This window comes from Gossypium hirsutum, chromosome A06 (assembly GCF_007990345.1).
Source record: "Gossypium hirsutum isolate 1008001.06 chromosome A06, Gossypium_hirsutum_v2.1, whole genome shotgun sequence".
Classification (NCBI taxonomy): domain Eukaryota; kingdom Viridiplantae; phylum Streptophyta; class Magnoliopsida; order Malvales; family Malvaceae; genus Gossypium; species Gossypium hirsutum.
In genome coordinates, this window is record NC_053429.1 from 4,023,387 (window position 1) to 4,049,267 (window position 25,881).

The 25,881-nt window shown below is 30.5% G+C and overlaps 3 protein-coding genes across 3 annotated transcripts; all 3 read left to right on the forward strand.

Annotated features, from left to right (window-relative positions):
- The first annotated feature begins 4,825 nt into the window (after positions 1 to 4,825).
- On the forward strand, positions 4,826 to 6,217 carry LOC107943588 (uncharacterized). The gene has a single exon (XM_016877356.2). It carries the CDS (start codon positions 4,927 to 4,929, stop codon positions 5,947 to 5,949), a length of 1,023 nt encoding a protein of 340 aa, XP_016732845.1. The 5' UTR covers positions 4,826 to 4,926; the 3' UTR covers positions 5,950 to 6,217.
- A 2,209-nt stretch (positions 6,218 to 8,426) lies between these two features.
- LOC107943585 (AP-4 complex subunit mu) lies at positions 8,427 to 13,267 on the forward strand. The gene is made up of 13 exons (XM_016877353.2): positions 8,427 to 8,697; positions 9,322 to 9,416; positions 9,658 to 9,861; positions 10,158 to 10,274; positions 10,375 to 10,503; positions 10,913 to 11,039; positions 11,345 to 11,448; positions 11,550 to 11,654; positions 11,864 to 11,958; positions 12,050 to 12,137; positions 12,218 to 12,278; positions 12,401 to 12,474; positions 12,951 to 13,267. The coding sequence occupies exons 1-13, from the start codon at positions 8,640 to 8,642 to the stop codon at positions 13,047 to 13,049; spliced, it is 1,356 nt and encodes a 451-aa protein (XP_016732842.1). The 5' UTR covers positions 8,427 to 8,639; the 3' UTR covers positions 13,050 to 13,267.
- A 2,416-nt stretch (positions 13,268 to 15,683) lies between these two features.
- Positions 15,684 to 16,978, forward strand: LOC107943586 (AT-hook motif nuclear-localized protein 28). Its single transcript, XM_016877354.2, has one exon. It carries the CDS (start codon positions 15,914 to 15,916, stop codon positions 16,775 to 16,777), a length of 864 nt encoding a protein of 287 aa, XP_016732843.1. The 5' UTR covers positions 15,684 to 15,913; the 3' UTR covers positions 16,778 to 16,978.
- The last annotated feature ends 8,903 nt before the right edge of the window (positions 16,979 to 25,881 follow it).

The following is a 25,881-nucleotide window of genomic DNA, read 5'->3' on the forward strand; positions in this document are numbered from 1 at the left end:
TAGTTCACGTCAATTTTGAAAATGAACAAATTGGTCTCTCTCTCAACTAAAAAAAAATCAAAATATTTATAAAAATCTATTATAATGGATATCATTTTGGGATTGTGGATGATGAAACAATTAATTTCTATATATTAAATCTATTATAATGGGTATGAATTTTGTATTAGAGAACTATCGTCTTTTACTCTAGTTTGTACTATGCATATATTAGTATGGTTAAATCATATGCAATGGTAAACTAGAAGTTTACATTAGTATAATTAAAGGCATGTTTACTAAACATGAAGTTTACTATTTCAAATATACTAATTAGTTGGCATGATTGGTTAGACCATCTCGATCAATAATGACATGACAAAATGAGAATTTACATGGAACTTTATTAAAGAACTCGAAGATTCTTTATTTTTAATATTTTTTAAGTGTTGCTTGTCCTCAAAGAATATGAATTATTATGATCTCACTAACAAAAATTGAGATTGAATCTCTAGCTTTTTCTGAAAGAAATATAAGTTCACTCCAACAAGTGGATGTTTTAATTTCAGTGGATGCATCTACAAGTTATGAGTTATCAACTCGTAACCTGTAGTTTGCAAGATTACTTATTTAATAATTTGTTTACGAACAAAACTTTCAAATTATGTAAATTATTGTTAATGTTGGTGCTTTTATTACTCAAGTTTTCAATGATTATTATATGCTAAATTGTCAATATGAGTAACTATTGCAAAAGCATGCTGTTTATTTGTATAAAATGATTTAACAAAATTAATAATTAAATGCATTCAATTTATAGCTAAATCATTATTTTTAATAACAAACTTTTTGTATATAAAAATATGATATTTTATATGAATTAACACTTATACACAATATATCAATAAATATAACAAGAGTAAATGTCGATGTTGTCAAAAACCTAAAGGTAGATATGTGGTTTGCACGACCCATAGGATCCTATGGCCGCATTGTGATTCTCATTCTAAATCTCGCACTCTCCCGACCGATTGCACCAACCATGATAGACAAATTTAGAACAACGAAACCGAAAGGCAACATAAAAGCTAAAATATAAAAAAGGCAGAAAGTCACCCATCAACCAACCCCTACCCTTGACGTAGCCTTTGGCATCATGAGACTTCCAACAGTGAGATGGTGGCAGGTGAGCAACAGAGCCCAAGGAGCACCGTTGAGCCAAAAGAGACTGTACTAGATACCAACCGAACTAGCGGTTACTAAACCACTCAGCCACCCCGTTCCAGGCAATCAGAAGATAAAACAACGAAGAGGACGATAATGACCGACAAACCACTTCAAAACATCACCGACAACCTCTTATACAACTAACCATTATATTTCCAATAATATCTTTCTTTCTTTTCTGGTGCTGCGGTATTGGAGCCCTTGAAAATAGTATAAGTTTTGAGATTCAATGTAAATGCGCAAAGCACTGTGGTGCTCCTTATAAGCATGAAAATAAACTATTCCATTCTTTTGAGCTCATCTATCCTGCACTTGGGTAAACCAAATAAATATAAAGTAGATGGCCACTTGTCAGCTGCAAATTAATGCACGCTTAGTCCATAAATTATTACATTCTTTCAATTTCCAAGGTAAATCTTCCTTTGTATAATCCAAATATGTTACCCATTTTGTAGGTTAAAAAATTCTTCTCTATGGTTGCTCAAAATAATTACCACAACAATGGAACAAAATCCTATGAATATATTAAGTTTAGATCTAGCCCGAAGGTCAGTTCGAAAAGTAAAAAGATTTGAATAAAAATATAGATCTAAAAAATAGGTTAGGGCAAAAAAATAAGATTTGTTTAGAAAACAAGTTGAGCCTCAAGTAAAGTTTTTTCTGCTTGAGTTCAGCCCGACCAGAATTTGCAAAAAAAAAACTATTGTTTTGCTGCTAATTTCTACTATTTTGTTGCTATTTTCTCACTATTTTGTTGTTATTATTTAGATATTGTATAACTCTTCTTTTATTGTTAATTTTGCTATTATTTTAGAGAGAGGTGTTTAAATGGTTAACCGAACCGAACTAGTATTAACTAAATTAACTGAACTTTTTAATCCTTTAAACATTAACCGAACCAAAAATATTTCAAAAAAAATCAACCAAACTGAAATATTTCGATTAATTCAGCCGAAATTTATATGTTTTTATTTTTTTGATAAAATAAATATAAAACATATAAAAAATAAATTAATAATATTGATTTAAATATACTAATAACATTATAGAAAGACAACGACCAGAATTATTATTGGGTAAAGGCTCAATACCAATTTCTACCTAGAAAGAAAGAAAAATTATTTGGAAAATTTTACATTTTAATTTATTTATAATTATAGTAAAATCAATGTTCAAATCGAAGTGGTGAATATCGTACCAATAAATATACTGTTTTTATTTGATATTGATACGTATTGATATAGATATGTTTCAGTATATAATTATAATTTTATTTCAATATTTTTAATAAATAATATTATATAAAATGTAAATATATCTTAATTATATATGTTTATATGGAAAATACAAATAAAATTATTAATTGAGTTTAATAAATTAATTTAAAGATTATAAATTATTTTTAAATGTAATTAAGAAAAAATTAATAACTGAAAAAAATTAAATATAATTTAAAATATCTAAATCTTGTTAATAATTAATATTAATTGATATAAGTCAATGCAACCAATATGAACTGTTACCAGTATGATACTAACTACGTTGTTTAGAATACTCATAATAGAAAAATATATTATAAAAAATAATTTAATTTCATATATCAATTGATTTTGAAGAAAATTTCATATATAAATTATTTTTAATTTCAAATAAGTTGATTTCATATTATATTTAGTGATTAAATTAAGTGCATGATTTATACGTTTCAATTAATATTTTCTAAAACACATATTTTTTATTAATTGAAATTTTTCCAATGACAAAATAGTTTTTGAAAATAAAATAAAATAAAAAATTTCAAATTTGAGTTTTAATTTTGCAGGGTATTATTCAAATAATGTAATTATATCATATAATTGTATAATATTTTTAATCTTCAAAATAAATATATTCGTTAAAATTTTTTTAAATGTTTTTGTTGACGGAAATAGGATGAATTGTGTTTTTTATTTTAGTCATTATTTGGATGGACGGTGTAGTGCATTTAGTTTATTTTTTGTCTCGTGCTATATTATCGCTACAGTGTCTAATCTTATCACTACCGTTGTTTTTACACTAACCGCAGATAAATACATCGCCTATCTAAACTCACCATTAAAGAATAAACATATTAAAGATTCGGTGTTTTGAATAAATATTTTATAAAATTGGACCCAACCCATCTAATTCATCTACATTTATATAGTAATAAATTTTTTATTGTATTTAAATTAATTATAAAATATATCATCAATATTAGAAATTTGATCACATATGTATGTGTGCAGAAACTATGTATTTAATAAATAATGAAATGTAAGGTTGAAACTAATTAATAACATATGAAATATGTACGATATTAAAATAAAAAAAATTGTGAGTAAAATAAAATTTAAACACATAAATACATCTTATTGAGAATACTACATGCATTACAATTGTTTACTATGGTATTGCCATCAATCTTGAGTTAATGTCGAGTTAACTTATAATTAGATTTGTTCATGGGTTGGTTATTTGCTCAAGCCCAAAAGCTTGCCCGAAATTTGGGAGGGTATAAGCAAATACATTAGACTCGGAAAATGGACTTGAGTAAAAAAAATTAAGCCTGTTTAAAATATGAGTTGAGCTTGTACTTGAACATTCAATGCATAACTTTTTTTAGTTTGTAATGTTTTATATTATGTTATATTTATATATTATGTAATTTATAACACATAAACAGCTATGATGTAAACATTAAAAAATGTCAAGATGACTGTATATAAAATTTTAATAAATAAATATTTTTTAAATAAAATGGCCTTAGGTTAACAATTCACAAATATGATGGGCTTAGGCAAAATTTTAAATCCATATTTTCGATTGAGCTTGGGTAAGTATTTGACTTCAGCTTAACCGAACTCATGAACACTTTTACTTGTGACACCAACTTAATAAATAATATTATCAATATATATAATTGATGAAAGTAATAAAGTATGCATAACGCATTTAAAATGTAAATACAATATTAAAACAAAGTTTTGATTCAATAGTAAAATTAATGTTTTATTGATATAAATAGAACGGGCTCAAATCCCATCACATATAAATTTTTATTAATTTTATTTATTAATAAAAATTTATTTACCCTCAAATAGTATAATTTATTTTAAATATAAAAATATATTTTTATAAATATATTACTTTAAGTCCAAATATATTTTGATTATCAAATTGATGGTGATTTAAAATATATTACTATTTATAATTTAATTTAATAATAATTAAAATGTTTTTATAAAGGATATAATACATTATTTTTAATATATGATTATATTAAAATATAATATTATTTATAAATTAAATTAATAATAATTAAAATATTTTTATAAAGGATATTTTTTCAAAATAAGGATTTTTAGTTTATTTTTTTCCTGAAATGGTAAATTTTGATTTGAAACATTGAATCTATGTGCCAGATCTTGACTGTCTACTGAACAGTCATTTCCACTGTAAAGGATAGTTGTTTTTTTTATTACACTAAAACTTTACTATTCATGATGAAAAGACCAAAAAGGTCCAAATTACCTCTCCAATAAACTTAAAACTATATGTAATTTAATTAAAAAACAAACACTAGTTTCGTCCATATGGTCTTCAAAATTTCCAACATAAACAGTCAAAATAAAAGCTCAACAAATCGAAAATCCCAATCGTTTTGTTTTTTCTTATTTTCCAAAACAGACCCTTAAGAAAATGGAGGAAAATGGCAGTAGAGCTGAAGCCCTACGCCTTCTAGGGATCGCCGAGAAGCTTCTCCAAAATCGTGATTTCAACGGCTCAAGGGAGTTCGCAATCTTAGCTCAAGAAACCGAGCCCTTATTAGACGGGTCGGATCAGGTCCTAGCCGTCGCCGATGTCCTCCTCGCCGCCGAAAAAAAAATAAACGGCCAACACGATTGGTACTCCATCTTGCAAGTTGATCGCCGATCCGAAGACAACGATCTCATCAAGAAACAGTATCGTCGCTTAGCTCTCCTTCTTCACCCCGACAAAAACAAGTACCCTTTCGCCGATCATGCGTTTAAGTTTGTAGCCGATGCATGGTCCGTTTTATCGAACAGCTCAAAAAAATCTCAATTCGACAAAGAATTAAGCTTTTTCACCAGGATTGATTTCGGCAACGCCGGCGATCGTTCGAATCAGTCCGGGAAATTACCGGTCACTAGAAGAGGGAAAAATCAGGACGGTGTTCAACACCGGTCCCCGAATTCCACAACCCAAAATGAAAACCAAAGGCCTAGATCGTCAACATTTTGGACAACTTGTCCGTACTGTTACAGGTTGTTCGAGTATCCTAAGTTCTACGAAGGTTGTTGTTTAAAGTGTCAGAATTGCCGGAGATCTTTTCACGCGGTTTCGATTCCGACACTTCCGCCGTTGGTCCCCGGGAAAGAAGCGTATTATTGTTGCTGGGGTTTTTTTCCGTTAGGGTTTATGTCCGGTAATCAAGAAGATGGAGCAAAACCACCGACCGGGTTTCCTAGTTGGATGCCATCTACCATGCCTGGAGTCCAGCAAGAGAACGAAAGAAATGGAGGCAATGTGCCAGCTCCGTCGCAACCACCACTGCAAGCAGCTGTTCCACCAGCACCAGCAGCAGCTGTTCCTAAGACAACCGTGAAAAAGGTGGTTGAAAGGAACACTCCGGCGGCTGTTTCTGGTGGAAACAATTCCACCGCAAGGAAGAGAGGGAGACCAAGGAAGAATCCCCTTTGAGGTTTCGATTAGCAATGCAATGTAGTTTTTTTTTCTTTAAATATTTGCCTTGAAAGAAACCTGACCGGATTGCTGGAGTGTTTTATGAAGGGAGAACAAAGGGTAATAGCTGAAGATGAAACTTTGCTATGTTGGGTGGAAATTGTAGGTATTTCTGTGGTTTTTAATTGTTGTTGTTTGTAGATTGTTTTAATGGACTAACTAGCACATAGGTGATTATGTAACATTATGATATGCAGCAATAACATGTTAGCAAGTTCTTTAGTTACTGATTTCGAGCAAGCTCTGTTGTTGTCGTTCAGTTGAACCGCTGCATTATCTTGTCAATGTCTTGTAGCATGGTTAGAGTACCACTGATGTTGGTACTTTCTGAACTAGGAGATATTTCAGAACATTACCGTAGTTGTCGTTATCAGCCGCTCTACCTGTTGTTTGTTATGTTTCCTTCATTCCTTATAACTTGTATTGTTAGACTTCATATGAATATTAATAATGATAGAATAGCAGTATTTGAATAGCCAAGGAGTCCAGAGAGAGATCAAATTGCAGTGCTATTTGTGTTTTGGGCTTGTTTTGCCAAAGCACTTTTAATGGCTCGACATAGCAAGGAGAGTTTGATCCCGGGTTACCGAGTCTTTCTATTCTGATTCGATCAGGTATGTTTGCCTCACTTGGTGATTATGCACTTCTAAATTAAGTTAAATCCTTGTACTCTGTAGAAGCATTTTCATATAGGTCAAACCTGTAAGGTTGGTGCCGATCTCCGAGCAAGGAGCATGGGAAAAAAAGACCAAAACTAAGTGAGAAACCCCAAATGACATTTGGTATAGCTATATATAATCTCTTTATTCACATTTTTACTACCCCAAATGAAAAGTAGCAGATGACGGTCGATAATTACGGACTAGCCGAGGATGGCCAATTTATTTTCTATGGTAGCCCCAATGAAGAAATCAAAATTAGTAATGCTACTTGCAAATATAGCCATAGAAATGTTTTATTACAATTTCATGTTGCAGGCTGTGACATACTGAGTGATGCAGTTTCTATTTTAACTTGTTTTTTTGCAAGTTCTTGCTGATACTTTCTAACACTACTGCAAGCATATGGATACTATATTTGAACCGGAAGCTCGAGTTTTGAAGAAATCCGATAACGGGTAAAAATGAAGGAGATTTTTCACTCCATATCTTACTCATCTTGTTGCTGTAGATTTTAGGCAACGAATTGATTTCAAGAGTACTTTGCCTTCAGCATAACCAGCGGGTGAGATGTTTAATAGTATGCGTTAGGACATGATATTAAAGCGAATTATATTCTGTAAAAGTATCATAGAAGTCCCTCTATTAAAAGTTAGATTGCATTAAAAAATAGCAAATTAGGCCTTATATATTTTCATACAAAGTTTATGGATCTCTAAACTTAATTTTTAGACCTCATTGGCACGAAGGTAACTTGCTTATGCTGGAAATATATATTTATTGAATCAACAATTTTTTTATGTTAAAAAAACATTTTCTTTTTGAAAATTTATTGCAAACACAATATAAATATGTGTGCAACTAATTACAATGTACTAGACCTACTCATGGGTTGGGTCATTTGTTCAGGTCGGTTGGGTCATTTGTTCAGGTCAGCCAAAAAAATAGAAAGATTTAGACAAAATATGAGTATTGAAAAATGAATTTGAGTAAAATTTAAGTTATATGGGTTGGGTTTTGGATAAGATGTTTTTGGTCCAAGCTTGGTCCGGTCGGAATATATTATGTTATAAAAATATTATATTAATTATATATGTTAAATAACATTTATATATGTTTATATTAAATCACTAATTCAATATCAATTAAATTTATTATTCAAAATTTAAAAAAAAAACTTAATAATTAACTAAACCCAAAATATAAAAATTTTAAAAATTTTAAAATTATATTTAATACAATAAAATATTTATTTGTGTTTTTAATATTGTAAATCATTTATTGTATTTATGATAGTGTCTTTTAGTGTCTTTTAATATAAATATTTTTAATGTTTTAATTTAATGTTTTTGCTGCATTTAGTATATTATGTTTTTTAAAAGTTATTTTAAATAAAAGTTAATCTAAAAATTAAATCGAGTCAGTTTCAAATTTATCTTTCTTAAATTAGAAAGAGTTTTAACAAAAAGATAAATCTATTTTTCAGATCAATTTAAATATTTTACATGAAACCGATCTTGTATATTGTACAAGGACGAATTGAGCTAAATAAAACTCATTCAAAGTATATTACAAGGAAAATAATTGTATAAAATAGTAGGATTACGTTAACTGTATTCTTTTAATAATTTAATGCAATGTCAGTAATTTTATCTTTTTAAGTTATAATAATTTTCATTTTAAAAAGAATTAAATTCAAATAAAAATCAGGATGAAATTAATGAGATTGGGTTGAAAACTTTTTCATATTACAATCGCAAAATATCGAACCTACACTTTCAAGTGTCAAAGTTTCATCGGCTATTGAATCAACAACTTAAACGTGTTGGTATTTAAACACACGTGGATGTAAAAAGAAAATAATTGGTGAAAAATATTCAGAAGAAGACAAGCGAAAACTTTAAATGAAGACAAAATAAAAATAGACGTCGGAGCTGAATTTGCAGAGAGAATAAAACAGAGGAGACGATTCAAAAAGAAGCTTCAATCATGATCTCACAGTTCTTCGTGCTTTCTCAGCGAGGCGATAACATAGTGTTTCGCGATTGTCAGTTTCCTTTACTACTCTCATCTTCTTAATTTCTCTATGGATCTCAACTTCACTTTTCTCTTTCGCTTTTCTATGTTCTTTTTTTTTACATTGAAATTTTAGCGATTTAGGAATTGTAATTGCATCCTTTACTTTTAATTTAATCTGTGAGATAATTGAGTTTATAGATCTGGATGATTTCATTTCGATCCTTTCTCAGTTTTCTAGGCTGTATCTTGAAATATAATTTATGTTAATTTATCTCTCGGTTTTGCCTTTCTTTTAGTTTTTTTTTTCTCCTAGCTTCAGTGTCAGATACTTTTAGATTAGCCTTCAATGCTTTTTTACTGAAAAAGAGCGATTCAAGGCTTGAATTGATTTTGCATGTTAACTTTTATGTAAAAATCAATAGGAATAATTGGCCTGTCATGTAAGAATTTCTGAATAATGAAATGAATGATGCCTATAGAAATATCACGGCATTTATTTTGAATTTTCATGATTGGCACTTAAGCATGTACGTAACTGCAAGATATGTATAGATTATTATTTATAAGATTGGTTTCCAGTTATGATTTGATTATTTTTAATGGAAAGATTTGTATAAAGCAAGACTCAAGAGATTAGTAATTGTTACCACAGATCGCGGTGAAGTAGCAAAGGGTAGTGCAGAGATATTCTTTCGTAAAGTTAAGTTTTGGAAAGAGGATGGTCAAGAGGAGGCGCCCCCTGTCTTTGTAGGTATTACCTTACTAAAGAATGTAATGACAGGCAGTATACTTTTATACTGGCTGAACAAATGATATGCATTAATTAGAGTAATCAACATATGATAGGTTCCGGTTTTAGTTTGATCCATTCTTCTCCTATTTTTGTTATCAAAAGCTGTTGTATTCCAATGCATATTTTACTTGATTATTGCAGTACCTGAGCTGTTGCAATGCCCTAATAACTTTGTATAACTGTTTCGATTGATAGAATGTGGATGGTGTGAACTACTTCCATGTGAAGGTTGTTGGGCTGCTGTTTGTTGCAACCACAAGAGTTAATGTGTCCCCGTCTCTTGTCCTGGAACTTCTGCAAAGGATTGCTCGTGTTATTAAGGATTATTTAGGGGTTTTAAGTGAAGATTCACTTAGGAAAAACTTTGTACTTGTATATGAGTTGCTGGATGAAGTCATTGTAAGTTCTTTTTCATTCTAAACCTTTTAGTGTTATATTCTCTCTATTTATTATAAAAAGGCTCACTGCTGTTAACCAACTACCAAAAGATTAGCGCATCATGGCTTAGCATCTAGAATTCCATATGAATTATAATATACTGCATTTTAGAATCTCGGTGTACATTAGAAAACATTTTTTCTCTGTTGTATATGTTTTATTACTCTGCTGAAGTGTACTGTTAGTTGTGCATTGTTCTTCTGAAAAGATTTAAACAGATTCTGCTACTGTTTCTATGTCTTTTCTTTTCCATCTAGGACTTTGGTTATATGCAAACAACATCTACTGAAGTTTTGAAGTCCTACATATTTAATGAGCCAATTATGGTTGATGCTGCGCGTTTGCAACCTCTTCGCCCTGCTGCCATCTTTATGGTATGATGAGACTACTTGATTATCAACCCTTGTAATAGTACTCCATAAGTTTATCAACATGCACTTGTGAAGTTAATTTATCAAATTTGGATGCTTGCAGCAAGGAACTAAAAGGATGCCTGGCACAGCAATTACAAAATCTGTTGTAGCTAATGAGCCCGGAGGTCGGAAGAGAGAGGAAATTTTTGTGGATATAATTGAGAAAATCAGTGTTACATTTAGCTCTAGTGTGAGTAACTGTCTTTTTTATCAGATTCAATATTTTGTAGTGTTTAAATTTTTAGTTATTGGAAATTTTATAATCTAATACTGATGCATGAAGTCTATAGTGGGGTTGGTGTGATGGTGTCACACCAACTGGCTTTTGTTAAGTTTTTTGTGAATTATTTTAAATATTAGCGGTTTTGAGAAAAAAAGCTTTTGCCTCATTCTCTTCCTTTTTGAACCAAATGAAGCTAAAAGCAGCTAATATATGTTCTTTCACTCCCCCATTATTTTCAATGCTTATTTACTCTCTCCAGTTGCTTATTGCAGGTAATTGTTATTTTTAAACAAAAAATCACTCCACAATACATGTATAGATGCTCCAATGCACTGCATGATTGTCTTATTAACCAATTGAGTGATGTTTTAAACAGGGATATATACTGACTTCTGAGATTGATGGCACTATTCAAATGAAAAGTTATCTGACAGGAAATCCAGAAATCCGATTAGCACTTAATGAAGACTTGAGTATTGGAAGAGGAGGGGAATCGGCCAATGGTATTGCCCTCTCTTGTTCCTATTGACCATGCATTATTTTGAGATTTGTGTTCAATAGAGTTGCTTCTAATTATTTATTTATTTTTTATTGATGAATTCAATTTTTTAGGGTTATTGACTTGCTTCAACTTTAAGGAGTATTCGTTTATACCAGCATGATTCTCAACTTTAAATGCTGCAATTATTATCTTTGATATGAGTCTGACTGTTCTTCGCAATACGGTTATCCTACTTCGTGTACTTACCTTTCACCCACTATTTCAATCAATGATTTGTCATTCTACTGTGTCTGCTTGTTGTAACAGATTATAGGAGTTCATATGGTTCTGGGGCTGTGATCCTTGATGATTGTAATTTTGTTGAATCAGTGCGCCTTGATAGTTTCGATATGGATAGGACTCTGGCTCTGGTGAGTGAAATCTAGATTATAGCTGCCGGAAAATCGTGGAGAGATTGAAGAGACATTAAATATATTTGCATCATTTTGGTTTATCTACTATTGTCTTTTAGGTACCACCGGATGGTGAATTTCCTGTCATGAACTACCGAATGACACAGGAATTCAAGCCTCCTTTTCATATTAATTGCTTAATTGAAGAAGCAGGACACCTTAAGGTGAGCTTGTCTTGTTTGACCTCCATATGTCTTAATGGTTCTATCAGATGCTTTTTGCCCTATTTCATAATCATGCAATATTTCCCTAATAATAATAAGATAAAAGAACCTATTTCTTCCATACATAATCTATTTAGTTCTATAATAGATTTGAAATATAGGGCATTATTCCTGATTCAATTATTTATGCTTTTCTATTGACATTTTAGGGTGAAGTGATTCTTAAAGTACGAGCAGAGTTCCCCTCAAACATTACTGCAAACACAGTTGTTTTAGAGATGCCACTTCCTAAATATACTACCAGGTATTTTCTTTTCCCTTGGCTTTATCTTTTGTGGTGGGATAAAAATATAAATATATCTGTGGATTACATCTTTTGTGCTTGGTGTTTATAGAGCTAGTTTTGAGTTGGAACCTGGAGTTACTGGGCAAAGAACAGATTTCAAAGGAGCAAACAAGAAACTTGAATGGGATTTAGAAAAGGTGAAAAAAATTTAGAGATGGTTTCCACCATCAAATGTATTTTCCCTTTTCATATAATCATCATTTTCTAATCTTGACAGTTTGTTGGTGGAGTTGAACATACACTGCGTGCGAAGCTGACTTTTTCTCAGGATTTGCATGGTATGCGTTGTCCATTATTTAATTTTTGGAAAGAATAAGTTTTCTAAAGTCAATGTGACAAGTTCTTTTGTGAATGTTCTATATTTATATCTCATCGATGAAAGAATTATGGTTTAATTCAGCAAACATCACAAAGGAAGCTGGACCAGTTAGCATGACTTTCACAATACCGATGTATAATGTTTCAAGGCTTCAGGTAAAAATACTGTCTGGCGCTAATTGTCTTGAGATTGAGACTAATATATTCCAGCCGATCAAAACCAAAATTTTAATCATATCTATGATGTAGTCTTGGATGGCTCTAATTAGGAATTCCCAAATGTTATTTCATTTTATATTATGTTATAGAAATATTTTCCACCCCTTTAAATCTGATCAGCGCCATGATGGATATTCATTAATTTGGCCATTTAGATCAGGGATCATAACTCTGCTGAAAAGCTATCACCTATGAGGTCCTTTTTCTTGCCATCTTAAATGCTTTGATAAGATCATTTCGAATAAACAATATAAGGGCAACATAAGGGCCGTTGTTCATAGTAAAAGCTAACTCACGAGCCGTTTGATAGCACAGTGGAGGAGGGTTCAAGTCTCAGCATTGTTTCTAAATCCTAATTCTGTCTCTTAAGTTACTCCAATTACCTAATGCTAATAATTGCTCTTCTGGTGTAGGTGAAATACTTGCAGATAGCAAAGAAATCTAGTTCCTATAATCCATATCGATGGGTGAGATATGTTACTCAGGCCAATTCATATGTTGCTCGAATATAATAAGGTGAAATCCCCCTTCCCCCCTAAAAAAAAAGGTTCATATTTGTTATCTCCTGGATTATACACTATTTTTCATCACCAGATTATACATTTTGTTGAACTATCCCATATATTCAAGTTGCTTCGTCTGTTGAATTTCTCTATTTTGTATATTACGGGTGTTTGGATTGACAATTTGGTACAGTTTAATATTTGTCAGAATTAGATATCACCTCCTACGATTTAGAGCTGTTCTTTTGGAAATCGTATGTATCCTGTAAGATTAGAGCTGTTGTGGCCTAAACGATCTTTTTATTCCGATGTACAAGCTATGCAGTCCATATGAGATATATGTAGATGAAAGTATCTAGGAGATCCCTATATCCCTGTATCAAATTGGTCATATTGGTCAAATTGGTCCATCTATTATTAAATGGATTAATTTTGTCTCTGTATTATATTAAAAAGAATTAAATAAGGTCAAATTAGAATAGAGTTAACATTTACTGTTTAAAGGCATATAATTTACTATTTATCAAAGTTAATATTTTTAAAGTTTTTATGATTTTGTAAATATTTTTAGAATTGAATTGCAGTTTAAAAAATATTTTTAAAAATATTTTTCATACAACAGTACACTTTAGACTTATTCTAGATTAAATTGATACATTTAATAATAGATAAATTAATTTGATAAAATCTTATAATGTAGAAATCTATATGGTAATTTAATATATATTTATATATAGCTCAAGGTATTAAGTGTCTCCTACCTTGCCGAAGCTGTAAAAATTCAGGCTTCTTTACTGCACATCCCTTTATGATTTGCAGCAATAGTATTGTCTGAATAGTTGTGCCTATTTACCGACAATCGTTATCCTTATCTGTGGGCTATCTATTTTTTTTAGGCCATTACCCTTTTCTTCCTCAGAGCTTAGACAAAAATACAAATGCTTTACAGCCACCATTACCTTTTTCCCCCGTCGAGATTTTTCTTAATTTGTCATCATTAGGCACCTGTTAAATCATAATAATAATTTTATGTTGAAGGTATCGCATTAGGCGGGATTTGCTTGGGGGGCCGCCTAATGTTAATTTACATTTCACATATCTTATTGGTTAACCAAAATAATAACAAATAATTATCAAAATTTCTGACTTTGAGTGCATAAAAATCCAAAATATTATTATATTAGGTTAAAATATGCTATAGCTGCTTATATTTTTCACAAATTTAGAATTTAGATTTTTTATTTTTATTTGAAAAATTTAGTTTTTTATTTTTTAGATTTTAAAATTCAAGTTCAATTGTTAACATTGTTAATTTTTTTGTTAAATTTATTATTATGATATTTTGAAATAAAAATGGCTCACTTGGTAATAATGTTGACATTGTAATGAATTAATTTTAACAAAATAATTTTAACAACGTGAACAATTGGGCCTAAAATTTTAAAATTAAAAAGTAGAGAAATTAAATTTTAAATTTATAAAGAGTATAGATATTTATATCATATTTTAATCATTATATTATAGTCCTTGATTTTACTGTGACCAAGTTCCACATTATTACATACATGCTCTGGAAAGTATGAAAGAAAGAGATCATCCTTGGATACTCCTGGCCACTTTAATAGCTTAATTTAAGCACATGACAATCGGTTTTTGTTCATACGTATTTACACAGTAATCTCTGGTATCTATAAACATATTTTTTGTATCTATATAGTGCTCATGGTGTTTTTATTTCATATTTTAATTAAGTTTTCAAGTCTAAAACAAAACCACATTTTCGTCAAAATGAGCTGAGATTTGGAACATTTTATAAGAGACCTGAAGTGGAGGTCCCGATGTTGTAAAATTAGGTTGATCATGCTGAGGGATTGAATTGAATCAAAGGCTTATTCAATCTAGATGGCATGGACCTTAATTCTGAAAACTGTTCAAAGGGGTGAAATTCAGGTTAAACTCGTAGAAATTAGTAGAAATTCGAAAGTAAAAAAAAGTTCATGTTTTGGTGACTCAATTTTAAAAAGTAAAATATTTAAAAGTTTTTATTTAAGTTATTAAACTATTCGAAAATTTTTATATCAGTCATTGAATTATTATGTTTTTTTTAAAAAGTCTGATTAATAAGTTTTAAGTGACGATTTAATGATTAGTACGATAAATCAATATTGACCGATAAGTAAAAGAACATATTTTAATTTAAGTCTATTTGACGGTCAATGTCAAAGATTGAAAATGTTTGAATTTTGATTCATAAATTTGTGACATTCAAAGTTATTTCATGAAAAAAAATTGAATTATAAAAAAAAAGAATAAAAATTTTTGATTGACAGTTTAATGACTTAAATAAATAAAAAAATTTAACAATCAATAATTATTTGATAATTTTTTAAATTTTGTGTGATTAAAAATGTAAATTTATTAAATTTTAATATGTTGGGTGTAGCTTAAAGAAGAAAGAATTTTAGATTGAATTTTCAAACTTCTTGAATGGTAGCCAAATGCATACTTTATTGAGTATTTATTCAATATTTTATTTTACTGACCGGTTTAATCCAGTCCAAAAGTTTATCATCTGAAAAACAAGTTGCCAACCGAACATGAAGACCTTTAAACAAAGTCTACTAATATCCCTTCCTTTATCACTTTGTCCAAATTTCATGTTTGGCCCTACTTTACAAAGTGTTTTACTTGGTTTAAAAGTTCCCCCAGGCCCCTATTATTCTAAGCTATACCACTCTATTCTCTTTATTTCTTCTCATTCTTATGCTCTCCCACTGTTTCTTTCTTCACCAATTGCCATTCATCTCCAAAGAAATTTATTATTTTAACCAGAGAGGGAAAAAAAACAATTTGGAGCCATTTAATTTAAAAAAATGAAAGGTGAATTTGTAGAACCCCAAAATGAAGGTGAAAACCCCAATAATAATATGTTTTCAAAGCTTCACCACCCTTTTTCTCATCACTTTCAACTCAGTCATGATTCCGATGACACCCCCACTCCCAAACGCCCTACCCGTGGCACTGGCGGCGGAGGAAGCGATGGAGCTAGCATTGAAGTCAGCCGTAGACCTAGGGGTCGTCCTCCTGGTTCCAAAAACAAGCCCAAGCCACAACTTGTCGTCACTCCTGATCCTCACCCTCCCATGAATCCTTACATTCTCGAAATACCTAGTGGGAACGACGTCGTTGAAGCTCTTTCCCGTTTCTCTCGTCTCAAAAACATTGGACTGTGTGTTTTAACGGGATCCGGCGCCGTTTCAGATGTTACTCTTCGTCAACCTACGACTACTACTCCATCTCCAGCTACTGTTACTTTCCATGGCAGATTCGATATCTTATCCCTCTCCGCAACGTTCTTACCCCAAACGACGTTGTGTCACGTGCCTAACACGTTCTCCATCTCTTTAGCCGGTCCTCAAGGGCAGATCGTCGGAGGTTTCGTAGCCGGTTCGTTGGTTGCGGCTGCCACTGTGTTTATAGTAGCTGCCACGGTTAACAACCCTTCCTATCATCGTTTACCAGGAGAAGACGACGAAACAAGAAACACGGTGTCATCTAGTGGTGGTGATGATGGTGGTAAAGGACAGTCGCCGTCGTCTGGTGGTGGTGGAGATGGAAGCCGCGGTGGTGGGGCTGATTCTTGTGGTGTTTCAATGTATAGTTGTCACATGGGTAGTGGTTCGGATGTGATTTGGGCCCCTACTGCAAGACCACCACCGCCTCCACCGCCTTATTAATGAGTTCAAAGTTTTTGGCTTTTTCAGCTTTTCTTTTTCAAAAAAAAAAAGGAAATTTAAAGTTTTGTTCACTTTGAAGCACTGTGAATCAATGGAGCTTAGGGTATCCTTTTTTTTTTTCTGTTCTTTCCATTTTGGGTAATGTAGTGTTCTGTTTCATGAACATATTATTATCATTGCTTACCTTTCTATAAATTTTAATCTGGAATTATTAGATAATCAATGGAAAATTGGTTTCCTCACATACAGTTTTCATTATAGTGTTATATCGATCTGAATATTTTGAAGTTAATTTGACTTCAATAGAAAATTATATTTAAAGATAAATTAAATATAGTAATTTAATTGAATTATAATAATGTTTATTTTTAAAATTTGTATATGCAATATTTTTTGTTTATTTTACCAAATATGTTAAAATTTTATCTATTCAATTTTTATACATTTATTTTTAATAAAAAAAATTTTTACATGAATTTCTAGTTACTTTTATCTAATTTATCCTTTATTAAAATACTAATTATTTACATGAAAATAAAAAAAATTCACAGACCATCAATTTTGTTCTTTTTTTTCAAAATTTATAATTATTGTTATTTGTTACTTTATTCTTGAGAAATGTGTTAAAAGAAGAGAAAAATGTAGAAGCATAGCAGAGAGGAGAAGAGAGGGCTAAAAAGCAAAGAGTGGGGGTTAGCTTTAGCCATTGATTGAGTCTGGAAACTTGTGATACGTCAATATCAAAACTTTCTTCTTTTCTGTTTCTAAAACTGGGTTTATTTTAAGTCTAGAAAATCTCATTCACTACATTACAAATGCATCAGATTCATTTGTTTAAGAATATATATATAGGGGATTGGAAGCTGAGAGCGTATCAGACTTGTTTTTGCTTCGGAGTTTGAAACTGATTAAACATATCTCTGCAAACTCACTGCTGCTGAAAGCTAATAATGCATGCTACTGCTACTGCTACTGCCGCTGCTGCTGATTCCATTCTTGCTTTTAACTTTGCTTCTTCATTGCATGAATATGAACAGACAAGGGTGAGTTTTATTTGGTTTCCCTCATTTTTTTAATTATTTATTATAATTCCATTTAGTTTTGTTGATATAAAGATTAGATAAAGACGAAGATAACGGTGGTGTTGGCGGTAAGTAAGGTGGAACCGCCGTATGTCGGTGGAAGAAAAAAGGAGTGAAGAGGGAGAGATGAGGAGGAAGATCCTTTCTTTGATTGAGTTAAAGGTTTACATATCTTTAAATATCATCGCGAGATGTTACGTGCCATCTTCTTATACAAATACGTTAAAAATAAATTATTCAAATAGTGTAGTAATCATAAATTCTAAGTAAGGTAATAATTTAACATACTTTCAATCACTTTAGATGATATATGATCGTTGTCGTTAGAAATAATAATTAATAAACGAGTTTACACAATAGCATAATGGAAAAATGGTTACGGAGAGTGTGCTTGAGAGGTTATACTTAGTGGATGTCTTCTAGATTAATTAGTGTATAGGAGGAGAAATTATTTTATGAACTCTTCTCAGTATATTATTTATGACCTTATTTTAATTATTTAATATAATTTTAATAAATTTTTTCATATTATTGATACATAATTTTTGTATTTTTTATCCTGAATCTTAGACTCAGAATCTTGAACTCCTAACTCAAAACTTTGAGATTTAAACTTAGAACCCAAAATTTTGTAAAATATATTATTATTTAAATTCATATTAAAAATATGTTTTGAATTTTTTAGAATATTTTTATTTTATAAATTATGTAATTTAATGTGATAAATTTAATAATAATTTTTTATAGAAAAATTTAGATTGTGAAATTCTAACATTATGAATATGACAAACTATAAATTTAATATATCTAAAAAAAACTTCAATATATAGGAAAAAAACAATATGCATACTTAATTTAGGCATCATATAACCATACTTATAATAGGTTAAACAGATTTAAGCTATGAGCCCATTAATCAATATTAAAGTTGTTGATACAAGGAAGAATGGTTGGAAGAAATGAGAATGATGGTTTGCTCAAGATTATTGTACTTAGAGTGTATATATATTTTTAGTTATGTGTCTTTTTATCCGCGTTTGATTGTGATTTATGTGAATTTTTTTATACGTGTGTTAGGATTTAAATTTTAGGTCAGATGTTGCTCTACGAAACTCCTCTAATCTGCTTGATGATTGATAGGTGCTCTTCATAGGTGAAAGATTGCACAATCTTTGATGGTGTTTTTGTTGCTGATGAGGTAATAAACCTTGACCATTGATAAGGTATACACTCGACGCGGTTTTAGTGTAACGGGTTGAAGGAATATAACAATTGTCCCCAAGTTAAAAGAGAACACTATAAAATGATCTTTCACAAGGCTAGTGACGATTGATGTTTTGAAAGGGTTGTGCGTTAGGTGCACAAATGACTTTGAAGTGCTTAGAGTTTTTTGAAAGTCGCACATTTGTTACACAAGTGAAGCACGTCGTTTTTCCTTTGTAACAACAACCTTGAACTCCATTTATGATGAGCACATATTATCATAGAAGTGGTTGTATGAAACGATAGATGGGATATTGCTTTATGCTTCAAAAGTTTTATAAATTGGTTGTATGAAATAAGAAGGGATTGTATGAAATTATGATTTCATATTATTTTTATCTCTTTTCAATAGGAGAATAATAAATCGGATTTTTCCTCCTGAAAAAATTTAAATTCAACTAAAAATGCTAAAAATTAGAAGGAAAAAACTGATTTGCCATTCTATTAATAGAAAGGGATAAGGATGAAGTGTAATCACAGTTTTATATATATTTAGCACTTTATAAATTGAAATACGTACATATTCCAATTCTAAAAGCAACCTTTTATAATTTCAATTAAAGACCTTAAAAGGTCAAATATCCAATATAAAATTAACATTTTTATTAAACATGTAGATTATAAATTTGGCAATAAATATTTTAGACATTACAAGATAATCTAATTTGCCTCGATTTTACAAATACATGAGAAAGAAATAATGGGTATGAGAAAATTAAAAAGATAATATGTGATAAATATTAAATATGTAAATTCCTATCTTAAGTACGGAATAATTTTAAAATTCGTAGTTAACATCTGTCCTTTAATGGACCTACTGAATACGGATAATTAATTATTAAACTCGCTTCAATAGATACATTAAATCCTAGATTTCACTTCTAATCCATTTCCCTTTTTTAATTTCGTACCTTTACCAAATAAATACAATCACTATAAACAAAATCAGACAACATAAATATTCAAATGTATAAGATATGAGAAGCTCAATTTTCTTTAGAAAAAGGGTAACCTAATTGTTACGGCATCAAGACGGCTTTATAAGTATCATTTGAATGTGTCGATGCCAATAATCTCAGTTATAAGAACCAATTTGAACTTAGTTAATCACAAATATTTAACATTAGTAATTATAATTAAATTGCTCCTAATTTTTATATGCGTTACAGACGTTTTTAAAATAATATTATTTTTTTATTCAATATTAAGGTAGGGAATGAAGGTTATACAGTTTGAATCCGTGCTAAACAAGTGTATAACAAAAATTTTAACTATCATTCTATACAAATCAATAATTAAGTAACATATTTTATTATAATAAACATTTTTTAACTTCATTACTCTCCGTCATATTGATATCAAGTTTCAAGAAAGTTAATTGTTAATTTTTCCAATTATTGCCCATAATATTATATATTCTCTATTAGGGTTGTTCAAATGTCGGTTAAAACCGAATTAATCGACTGAATCAATTTAATTCGGTTAATCGGTCGGTTAATTGATCTAATTTGGTCAGTAGTTGGTTAATTATTTTTTGGAAGTTCGGTTATAATTATCGGCTCGAAATCGAATAATTAACCGAATTAACTAAACTTTCATAATTAATAATACAAATTATATGTAGTTTTAGTTCGGTTAATTTGGTCAAATGAACATTATCAATTTATTCATTTTTTATATGTTCTATACTTGTTTTAACAAAAAACAACAACAACAACAAAAACATATGAATTTTGGTTAACTCGGTGAACCGAACGTTTTAACAGAAATATTTCGGTTCGATTAACGATTAAAGGATTGAAAAATTCGATTTGATTAACCGTTTAAACACCCCTATTCTCTATCATATTTTCATAATTAAATGTCAAAATAAAATCACTATTTGATATTAATATTTATTTATCAATAATTCACGCATTGGTACACTCAACATTATAATCAGTTTTTATTTGAAATTAAATAACGTGAATGGGGTTTGAAATTTTTTGTTTTTGGATATTTTCAAATTAGGTCCTTCAACTTTTTGTTAGGCATGTAATTTAAATCTAATTTGTTTTTAATATTTTCAATTAAGTGTAAAGTTTATCTTCTTAATTCTTCCTTTAATTATTGTAAAGCTCATAGTAAATTTATCCAATTTCAATTCCTTACAAAGATTATAATTAGTATAAGAATTTACTTATAATATGTAACAACCCGTTTTTGGGGCAAATCGGAACAGTGGTTTCGGGACCACAAATATGAAGTAGAAATATTTATTTTATTATTTCTTTAAGGTCTACAGCATGATAGAATAATTGTGTGAAAATTTCGTTAAGAAATTTTATCGATTGAGTATTCAATTTGACTAGAAGAACTAAATTGCAATAGGTGCAAAATTTGAGTTCTATAGGTTAAAGGTAGTAAATTGTTATGAAATTCTAAATTAGAGGTCATTAAATGGTAATTAGACCATTACACTTTGGAATGGACAAAAATGGACGTGGAGTAGGTAAAATTTCAAAGTTTAAGTGAGGGGTAAATAGATAATTTGGTAAATAAAGCCAAAATAACTAAATAAAAGATGTCATCTTCTTTAATTTCATCCCCATAGCATAAAATTAGAAGAGGAGACATAGCTAGGGTTTGGCCAAGCTTTCAAGCTCGATTGTAAGTCCGTTCTTATCCCATTTTTAACGATTTTTATATTTTTGAGATTGTTGTAACTTGATTTAGCTATTTCAAGGACTAATTTGAAAGAAAATTAAAGTCTAAAATTTTGCCCATGTTGGATGTGCACGTATTTTGATGTTTGATGGTAGAAAATGCATGTTAGTTGTTAGTTAAACAACATTTGTAAAGTGATTTTCGATAAAAATTTTAAATAGGGACTTATTTATAAAAGTCTATAAAATGTGTAGAAAAGTGTGAATAAATGAAAAATGTGGGCTATTATGAGTGCTAGTAATATTTGGCTAGGCTTGGGTTGTGATGAAATTGAATGAAATTCATTTTATGGGCCTGGGGACTAAATCGTAAAATGTTGAAATGTTAGGGGCAAAAATTTAATTTTTTCATAATATAATTTTGGACTTAATTGAATAGCTTGATGATTAAATAAGTTAAATGTGCTATTATAGATCAAGAAAAATGAAGTTTGGGTGTAGATCGGGAGAAAAATAAAATAATTAACGAATAGGTCCATTTTGCCGTTTTTGTAACCGAGGTAAGTTCGTATGTTAAATAAGCTTTACTTTAAATGTATTTTAAATGCTTTAATTTATGCATGAATTATGTAATCGACCTTACGAACACATTTGACGACGTTTTGACAAGCGAGAAATCCCAATCGAATCTTAGGAATAGATTAGGAATAGATTAGGATACAAGTGACATGTCAGTAGGGGTTTTATATTATGTAATCCGGGTGTTGGTCCTATACGTCCTACTGGTGGCTGAGTATATAGGCATATGTGGCAATTACTTGACAGCTTGTGTGAGCAGCACCGAGTAGCTACGTCTTGACTGATAGCTTTTGTGAGTAGGCCCGTTGTTGGCTCGAGAGCGAGCATATATGTGCTATGAAATAGAGGTAGCAATGGCTACATAAGTGGCACCTTGTGTGCAATGTTTCTCGAGTATCTGAATTTATTATTCCGAGTGGTTTATTGGGTATGTCAATGATGAGAATAAATATGAAGCTATTACGAGATGGTATAGGTATGTACACAAAACTTATGTTTAGAAAAATTGTGGAATGATGATTTCAAGGTAAGTTGTGATGGAATGAATTATGGTTATGAGATTTTGGTAAATTACATTACCTTATGTTAAACTACTTACATGTTAATGTATGGTAAGGTTAGCTTATTTCTTTCATACGAGCTTACTAAGCTGTATAACTTACTCCGTTTTATTTTTCATGTTTTGTAGTGTCACCAAGCCAGCTCGGGTTGAAGATTGTAGGAAATCGCATCACACTATCCAACTGTTATTTTGCGTATCGATGATTTTAAACATTTTGAGAATATGACATGTATAGGGACTTAGTCATTTTGTTATATGTGTCATATCATGATTTGACCAAATATATTGGCTTGTAATAGTCAAAGGCTGGTTTTGGTATTTGGCCATGTAACTTGGCTTATTTTGGTTGAAGTGGTTGTAATCTTATATATATATATGCATGTGCAACTATATCTTGTGTGATGTGATTTGTAAATGCTTGATAAATGGTTGAATGTGGCTTAATGGGTTGGTTGTTGAATAGTTAAGGTTGGCTCATTGGCATGCTAGGAAAAACTAAGTAAAATTAGGCATGTTATTGGTAGCCATGTTGAAAGTTGTAGCATGTGAGTTTGGTGTAATTTGGTTTGGTAAAATATGATGTTGTAAATATGTTGAATGTGGATAATGAACTTGTTTATGGTGTATTGGTTGTCCAAGTGTGCTATGAATTATGCCTTGAACTTGTGCACGTGTAGGAGTAAATAAGGGTGACAAATGTCTTGGTAAATAGCCTTTATTTTGTCCACACGGGTAGACACATAGGCGTGAGTCTAGGCCGTGTGTGACACACGGTCTGTCCTATGGGCATGTGTTTTGGCCGTGTGTCCCCTGCACCTTAATTTTGAGAAACAGAATGCTCAGAATTGAGCATACAGGCAGAGCCACGGGCGTGTGTCTCAGCCGTGTGAGAGACACGGCCTCAAGCACGGGCGTGTGTCCCGACCGTGTGAAGTCTGTACCTATTTTATGAAAATTTAACTAGCCACACAGCCTAGCACACGGGTGTGTGACTTGACCGTGTGACCTCAATTTGTTCATGCTTTGCAAAATAGAGAGTTACACAGGTTGAGGACACAGACGTGTGTGACCACACGGCCTGCCCTGTAACAGCCAAATTTTTCAGTGGTGTCGGAAACAGTGATTCGAGATCACTAAATCCGATGAGTAAGTTTAGAAATTTTAACAAATAATAATTATAGGTCAAGCGCGAACTTAAAAGAATTATTTTTAATTTGTGAATTTTGCGATTTTAAAAGAATTAATCGGGTAAATTGGGTTGAAAACTAGGTATAGAGACCTCAGATTCATAAACCGAGCCATAAATATTTTTATAAATACTTATGGAGGGTTATTAAGTTAGTATTAAAGTTTCGTTAGAAAATTTTAACGTTTGGTTAGTCAATTAATTAAAAAGAACTAAATTGAAAATAGTGCAAAATTTATTAAATTGTGATTAAATAGTTTAAGTGATTAAAAAGGAGGGATTTAAAAGGAATTGGACCCAAATTGTATGGGCTGGACGGTTGGGCAAGAAAATCAGCAAAAAAAGACAAGGAGAAACAAGGGCAAAATGGGAAATTTTGCAAATTAAACATATAAAACAAGACAAATTTGAAAAATCTAGAGATATCATCATTTTTCTTCAGCAAAAACACCATGGGAGGTCTGAAAGCTGCTGGTTTTTCATACTTTGACATATGTGAGTTCAATTCTTGCCCTTTTCTTTGAGATTTTTATGTTTTTGTGACTTTTATAATTAGGTCCAAGTGTTTAATTCATTAGTTTTTGATTTTATGAACAAAATTAAAAGCTATCATTGATAAGTATTGGCTATTTATGATGAAATAAAATGAATTTGAAGCTTTGATTTTATTTTTCTGATGATTTTATTAAGTAATTTCAATAGAGATTGATTTTAGGACCTAATTGTGAAAAAGTTGTGAATTAAGGTTTAGTGTTAAAATTATGATTTTCAAAGGTTGTGTAATAGTTTAGAATGATGGAATAAAATGTTAATTGAGAAAAATTAGCTTAATAGATGGGCTAATTGAGTAAGGACTGAATTGTATGACCTGTGAAATTTAGAGGAAAAATGGTAATAAACATCTTGAACTAAAACAGTTTTGGACAACAGAAGTAGGTTTACTTTGAAAAATCACCATAAATTGTAAAAATCGAATTAGAGGGTGAATAATATATGAAATTAAATCTTATTGAGTCTAATTTCTCATAGAAGAAACGGTGTAAGCAATTGAACTGTAAATTATGAGATATAATTAATTTTGTGAGACAATGTTAGAATGAATTCGGGTTCCCCTTTATTGACTTTGGAAAATCACAAAAAATTGGATAAAATTAATTAGAGGCTAAAATTTATATTCTTAGAATCCTTAATGAGTCTATTTTTAATAGAAATCAACGGGAACATTATCCGAGTTCTGTACTGTGATATAATTAATTTTTAGTGAAGAAAGGTCAGAACTGTCAGATAGTGAAACAGAGGAAATTTAAATGAATAAACTGTACTAATTGACTAAACCAAAAATTCTGAAAATTTTATGGTGGAATGATATGTGAGTCTAGTTTCAGGGAAAATTTACGGATCTTAATTTGGAGCTATGTATCTCGAATTATAAATAATTGAGTGACTATGACTCGTATGAACAGCTTGATGTGAGCATTAATAAGTAACTTGTGAAATTGTACTCACAAGAATGTTATATACATTAAGGATGTGGAATGGAAAGGAGGAGGAGGAAAACAAATGGTATATGTTTATAAGAAAACAGTATGAGAATGATACATATTATGACATGTATATATATGACTAGTTTCAATATGATGCTTGTTGGGTATGAAATTGGATTGAAATGTCTAAGGCAAGTATTTTACTCCGCGCATCTGAAATGTGGTATTTTATAAAGATATGATCTAGCTTTAAATATATATGCTTGATGATTAAGCTGAAAATATTTAGTAAGATGATAATCA